Genomic DNA, 6,882 nt, shown 5'->3' with positions numbered 1-6,882 from the left:
ATCTTAATTTTTAAACGAGGCCCATTTCATTCGGCCCACTTATGGTACGGGCTTGGCCCAATTGGAGTTATTTTATAAAATAAATAAATAAGTCGTTATTTTAGTTATAGGGCTAGTTTGGTCATTATGGTTAAATTAGATATGGTGCGTCTTATTTCACCACCACTTGAAGGCTTTCTTCGATTTGTGTTTGCTCCCACTCCCAACTCCTTCTTCCACCCCTTTCTCCTTAGGATTGCGAACATCCTTTAGCTTTTGAGCATCCATCCGTCTCCCAACTTCACCGATCTTCAAGGTCGATCTGTTATTTCTGGTCGATGAATTGGATGATTCTACGTTACTTGTGAACGAATTGAGGTGTTCCCTTGAAGGTGCGATGTCTTCTTCAATTGATCGGATCAGTTTCGTGAGTCTACTCGACTTGGTGCCTTGTTTCTCTTTCTCTTCATCGTTCCATATTGCCGTGATGAAGGCCTGGTCGATTTCGGGAAAGCTGCTGTAGTCTATGTCGTCTGTGGATTTGGTGGAACTCGATTTCGAGGATCGAGACATTGCTATTGAAAATAGGGCTTCGATGATGGAATGGTGAAGAGATGAGTGTAGGAGGAACAACGATGAATTTGTTTTCGTTTATGAAATATGAATCGCCAATAAATAGATTAGACTCGGATCCTTTTGTCTCTCTCGAAATTAATGAGAATCAATAGATAGACATGTTTAAGCATTGAAATTGATTCTTAAAACAAATTTCGACACCGAATGCTTGCAAATGATAACTCCTCAGTCCGATGTTAATTTTCGTCTTCATTACTCGTTTGTGCATGTTTTTCGGATCTATTAGTCATATCTATTGGCCTGATAAGAGTATCATATAAATAGTTATCTTCAATCTAGAAAGTTAATTTTTTTTTCGTTCTTCAAACCTTTGACACGCTCAAAATTCTCTTAGTTAACTTTATACATCATAACTGATATTACAGCCACCACATCAGTGTCGAATATCTTATCATTTTGTCTTGTTGCATGAAGATCATGTACGTTCCCTCTATTTGAATTTTGGCAACAAAAAGTTCGGCATCATCTCTGAAGGAGAAATTGATTAGCGCATTAGGCCAACGAAAAATTAGAGCAAATTGATTAGCACGTTTGGCCAAGGAACCTAATGTTATGCTCATGTACGAACTTGATGCTGAGATTGATTGGCACTTATTGGCTAAGGTCGATTAGACTATCACGATGAAGTAAACAAGATGAAAGTTGACAAGATCCTCAACCTACTCGAGGAGCTCGAGGCTGACCAAACTATCTTAGCTGTAAGACAACTCGAACTAGAAGAATGACATGATAGACTAATTAAGAAGGCTGACCAAAGGATTCATGTATAATATATTATTGGTCTATTTAAAAAATTTGTAAATTTAATAAACATAAAATTAAAACTTGTTGTGAAATTAGGGTTCATCTCACAATTGTTAAATTCAGTTGAAAGAGGTATAAAATATTTTAAAAATATATGTAAAAAGACACAAACATGATTTTCAGTTAATTTATCATAAATTTGGAGGAAACGAAATGGGATTCCGGTGTAGTAGGAGAAATACATTCTGATTCTGCCGCCCTACTGCACTGCCGACTGATCGATCGAGCTTTTGATATGTACTTTCTTCGCCCACATCGTTTTCTGGCAATCAATCTCACTCGTTGCCGACATTTCTCTTCTCCGATTGCTTCGCCTCCGCCGCCGTCCAGTTCGACAAAAGTTCCCTTGCTCTACAAACACGACTCTCCCGAAGGAAAGCATCCAACCAATGCCGAAACCACGGCTACCCTTCAGGTGCTTTCGTGGGGCAGAGGTTCCTCCGGCCAGCTCGGCGGTGGTACTGAGGAAATCCGTTTATATCCTTCCCCTGTGGCTAATTTAATTGTTCCTGATCTCCATACAATCGCTTTATCCCCGGGGCAGCTTCCGTCACGCTCCAGCGAGAATGGAGATTCTGGGGGTGAGGGTTCGTTCGAGGTCGGTATTTCTTGTGGGTTGTTTCATTCTTCTTTGCTTGTTAATGGGAATTGCTGGATTTGGGGTAAGGGCGACGGCGGCCGTCTCGGTTTCGGCGATGAACACCCTGTCTTTATTCCCACTTTGAATCCTCGCTTAGAGGGTGTTCGTGGCATTGCTCTTGGGGGTCTGCATTCAGTTGCGCTCAACTCGCTTGGGCAGGTTTTAACTTGGTCAGTATTGCAACCTGATACGTATTTTCAATTTTTCTAACGCTTTTAAGTTGGCTATTCAATTTGCTATTGAATCCCTTCTTGTGTGTAAGGATGACTCTGTTTCATGATTATTCTTAGCTCTTAATAAGATGATTTCGAAGTGTACAAGTTTACCTGAGAATTGCTTTATCATAATTTCAGGGGATGATTGACAGTGATTATAATGTTTGTTGTATTCAAAACCCCACTTTAAATCAATTTTTATGAAAAGAAAATCGCCTTTAAAAGTATAAAATTAATTACAAAGTTGATTTTGATCATTTTAAATCACTCTCAAACATGTTTTAACTCCAATGCATGCCTTCAGTTCATATACTATTTAGACATCATGCTCCTTTACTTTCTGTTTCATGATTCTGTTCTTAAACTGCCAAACTTGATCTTCGGTCATTAAAAAATGAAGCTACCAGGGGTTACGGTGGCTTTGGTGCGCTTGGACATTCTGTTTATCACAGTGAACTGTCCCCTAGATTGGTAGAAGGCTCATGGAGGAGTAGAATAACACACATTTCAACTAGCGGTGCCCATACTGCAGCTATCACGGAATCAGGTTGTTTATCCCTTCATTGTATTGATGCTACCTTAGACAGAAAAATGAATATTTGCTGGGGAAGTTAGGTTTAACAATGGCTAAAGGTTCCTTCATTGTGTGGGATTATATTTCTCTCATAAAAAAACCAGGAGAAGTGTAAGCTTCCGAACCGATAGGTTTGAAGGGCATTTTTAGTAATGTAAACATAATCAAGAACTAGATATGTTATGCTCAAAGAATAAATAATTGTTGCAATCTGGTATAGCTCCTTACTGCTGATGTTACTTAGAGACACAAAATGATGAACCTCTGTTATTATTTATGTTCAAAGAAAATGGTATAAGGCCAAGTTCGAGAGCTTTCTATTCTCTCCCGTAAAATATCCCGAAAATGATCAAAGATGCCTCACTCCCCTCTCACTAATGTATTTAACCATGTTTAAGCATAAGTCCCTCTCATATTCCTCTAACAAACTACTTAACTAAGTGGGACACGCCGAACAAAACCTGTGTCCCTTACTCACAGATCAAGCCTCACCAGCCTTCCTTCTTTTCCTACCATACACTTCCACAACAATTGGTCTGTCTGAAAAGTAAGCTATGAGAATCCCTTCCTGATAATTTTAGTTTTATGAAGTGCCCTATGCTCAATTTTTGGATGCACCAAATTCAAATAGTCTAGATGGTTCTCATGAACTACTAATGTTGCTGTTCCTGTTGGTTGCGTACAATATTTTCTTATAAAAAGATAATAGTATTAATTAAATGATCTTTGATCTTTATTTTCACACTTGTATCATCTATTCTTTCCCAGAAATCGGTAAGAATTTGCAGGTTTTCATATTAAAGTTGTTTCTTCTGTTGTGTTCACCGATATAGGCGAACTATATACTTGGGGCCGAGATGAAGGTGATGGTAGATTGGGTCTTGGTCCAGGTCGAGGCCCAAATGAGGGAGGAGGACTGAGCATTCCTTCTAGAGTGAGAGCATTGTCTGCACCTGTGGCCGCTGTGTCTTGTGGTGGTTTCTTCACCATGGCTCTGGGAGTGGATGGGAAGCTTTGGAATTGGGGAGGTAAGAGTTTCAGTTTAATGCATGCCAACATAAGGGCATTAGGATAAAGTTTCTCTGGTTACAGATGGATACTGAATTGAGACTATGATACTCGTTTAGAAATTAAAATAACAATCTAGAAATGATGATGCTTAATCATGATGTTTTTCCAAAATCAAAGTATCAGGAAATAAATTATTGGTGCTACTTCAATGTCTCTGAGGTCTTAAAAAGTTCAAAAAATTATAGTATTGCTGCAGAATGCTTTCAAATTGTGCTTGTAAAATAAGAAGCCACTATGCTGTACAAACATTTTTAAGGCTGCAATTACAGAATGATGGAAAGGTCTTTCACAGGCCAAATGCCAGAAAAAGCATTGAAGATATGCAACTGAATGCGTTAAATTGATAGGTCTTTGTCTTTGGGTAATGACACCTTTTCTGATCAATGAATGACTTTCTATACAAAAAAAAAAAAAAAACACCTATAAAAAAAATGAATGACTATATTGTGGTGTCAGATTTTTACTGCAAAAGAACTTTTGCCTGGCCTGTTTGTGATAAAGTGTTCAACCGATCAGACCTGGGTTCTTTTCGTGGCGGTGACTTTGATATTAGAACTTACATCTATATGCAAGATTTTACAACGTGGAAAAACTGAGCTAGTTAGTTCCTTTTACTTTGTTATGTTCCACAGTTAGAATTTTTAAATTTTGTTGCATCTTCCATGCTGCTAGGCCTTAAGCCATGAGGTTGTAGGTTTAGCCATTATAAATAAAGATTTTGAGCTTAGTTATCCCCTAGGAAAAAAAAAATCAACTTTGCAAACCGATATTATTAACATTGCATACTTGGCTGTTGGTAACTTATGCAGCAAACACCAACTTTGAGCTTGGTAGAGGCAATAAGAATGGTGGTTGGGAACCAAAACCTATTCCTAGTCTTGAAGACACACCCATCATTCAAATAGCTTGTGGTGGATACCACTCACTTGGATTAACGGGTAACTTGACTGTAGAAGCAGCCATATCTCACTTACTGGTTTTGCTCTTCGAGTTTATTATATTCACATCTTGTGTTTATTAAGGTTTCTTGCTATTCTAACCCAGGTGATGGGAAAGTACTTTCCTGGGGTTATGGTGGACATGGTCAGTTGGGGCATTCTTCTATACAAAATGAAAGAGTACCGAGAGTCATTGATGCTCTAGCTGATCAGCGAGTGATGTATATTGCCTGTGGTGGTTCCTCTTCAGCAGCTATAACAGGTAGCCATTGGTTATCTACTTCTATTATATATGTAGAATTTAATATCAAATTGTTTTGGTGCTTTCATACACGTTGACGTCGTTTTCTTCTGCCAGTTAGGCAGGAAGTTGAAGTCATTTTCACAGTTTAGTTAGTTTATTTATTTATTTATTATTATGATTATATTACATATTTAGCATTTGGAATGACCATCAACTTCTTTGGGAAAATACTTGCTTTTGCATTACGCTCTTACTTCGACATACCGTTCTGATCATTTCATTAGACACGTCTTTGAAAGACACTGATAAAGTCACTTCTGGATTGTGAAAGCTGAGGGCAAATTGTACATGTGGGGAAATTCTAAGGACTCTCAATTGGGTGTTCCTGGGCTGCCAGAGGCACAACCATGTCCTGTGGAGGTCAAATTTCTAATGGAAGATGATGGGTTGGGTCCCTACCATGTTTTATCAGTTGCAGTTGGTGCATCTCATGCAATGTGCTTGGTCTTAAGGTAAAGACTTCCTTTAGGTGGTTCTGCTACCAAAACATTGGGCGTTCTAATAAAAGTTCTTCATCCTCCTTTTCTTTATCACGCAGGAAAAACAGGATGTAAAATTCGTGGTGGTCCCGAGAAAAATCAAATAGAAACATTTGGCCGATATTCTTACAACTTACGAGCAGGGGACTTGGGATTTGAACTGCAAGAACAGCTGCCGCTCAGCATCTTTCAAATTGAGCGGCCACTTTTGATAAAACAATCACCTCACCTGTGTTCCCATTCGACTAGATAATCTGTTTACACTCACAGAACATTCAAAAGCATCATAGAATGACCATCTTTAGTTTTAGTCTTTCATTATCTTTTGCTTTTTCAAGGAAAGATATATAAAGTAGCCATTTGTTACCTCACACACTTAGAATGTTCCTTTGATTTCTTCTCATGATAATTGAGCTTTTCTCTTTATATCTTTGTTCAACACGAGAGTTATCCTCAATAAAAAGCATAAATCCTGAAGTACCGTCCCACCAACCCAAAAGTAGGAAGTACTTATTTCTCGTTGAATAATGTGCATTATACACTATTGGCATTATTGAATGTTTGACACTTGAAGTTAAACATAATACATATTTATTCATGGAGTGTTAATATAACGTGTCAATGATGTTTTCTCATAACTCTACTGTTTCATTATTTGGTCAAGATTGCACTGATGAGTTTTGTAGGCTTTCCAACATGCACCATGGCTATCTGCAAGCCAAGGGCACCACGGGGGGGGTAAGCTTGAAGTAGACAGGTCAGTGTGGTCCTCTTGATTATTTATTCAGCAACCAAAAGGGCTAAAAAAAGTGCACATGTTCCGTAGATTCAAAGATGTAAGATGGGGGATCAGAAGCACAAACACAGAGGGAGAAAGATGAACAAGATTGTGCTTAAAGAAACAACTTTTAAGATTGGCGTGTCAGGGAGTGCGCGCCCAAGGTCAAGGCCAAGGCCAAGGCCTTGTCTGTGTTGTGAGAGCCATGCGTGTAAAGGTAAGTGGGATGGTCACTGGTTTAAGCTTATGGATCTGCATGTTCTGCTTTTTCTTTATACTGTCATTATTGTGTGTTTCAAATATTACTTGAAATTCTAGGTTGCAGTGTCTATTCTCTTTCTATTCCTTGTGTCCCTACCATGCATTACTGTTATCCTTTTTCTTGTGGGGTAGTGTTAGTGATTTTATGGGATTATCACTCTTTCCTCAATAATGTTGCTTGGATTCTTGATTTCCCTCCCAAG

At 38.5% G+C, this 6,882-nt stretch overlaps 1 protein-coding gene across 1 annotated transcript; it reads left to right on the top strand.

The window, feature by feature from the left end:
• Nucleotides 1-1,534: 1,534 nt before the first annotated feature.
• Nucleotides 1,535-6,132, top strand: LOC111788531 (ultraviolet-B receptor UVR8). The gene is made up of 7 exons (XM_023668872.1): nt 1,535-2,229; nt 2,682-2,821; nt 3,682-3,876; nt 4,729-4,857; nt 4,964-5,119; nt 5,433-5,613; nt 5,700-6,132. Exons 1-7 carry the CDS (start codon nt 1,655-1,657, stop codon nt 5,713-5,715), a joined length of 1,392 nt encoding a protein of 463 aa, XP_023524640.1. The 5' UTR covers nt 1,535-1,654; the 3' UTR covers nt 5,716-6,132.
• Nucleotides 6,133-6,882: the final 750 nt, after the last annotated feature.

The sequence above is a fragment of the Cucurbita pepo genome, chromosome LG02, assembly GCF_002806865.2.
Source record: "Cucurbita pepo subsp. pepo cultivar mu-cu-16 chromosome LG02, ASM280686v2, whole genome shotgun sequence".
Lineage (NCBI taxonomy): Eukaryota > Viridiplantae > Streptophyta > Magnoliopsida > Cucurbitales > Cucurbitaceae > Cucurbita > Cucurbita pepo.
The sequence above is the reverse complement of the archived record's forward strand: the minus strand, read 5'-3'. Positions and strand labels throughout refer to the sequence as shown.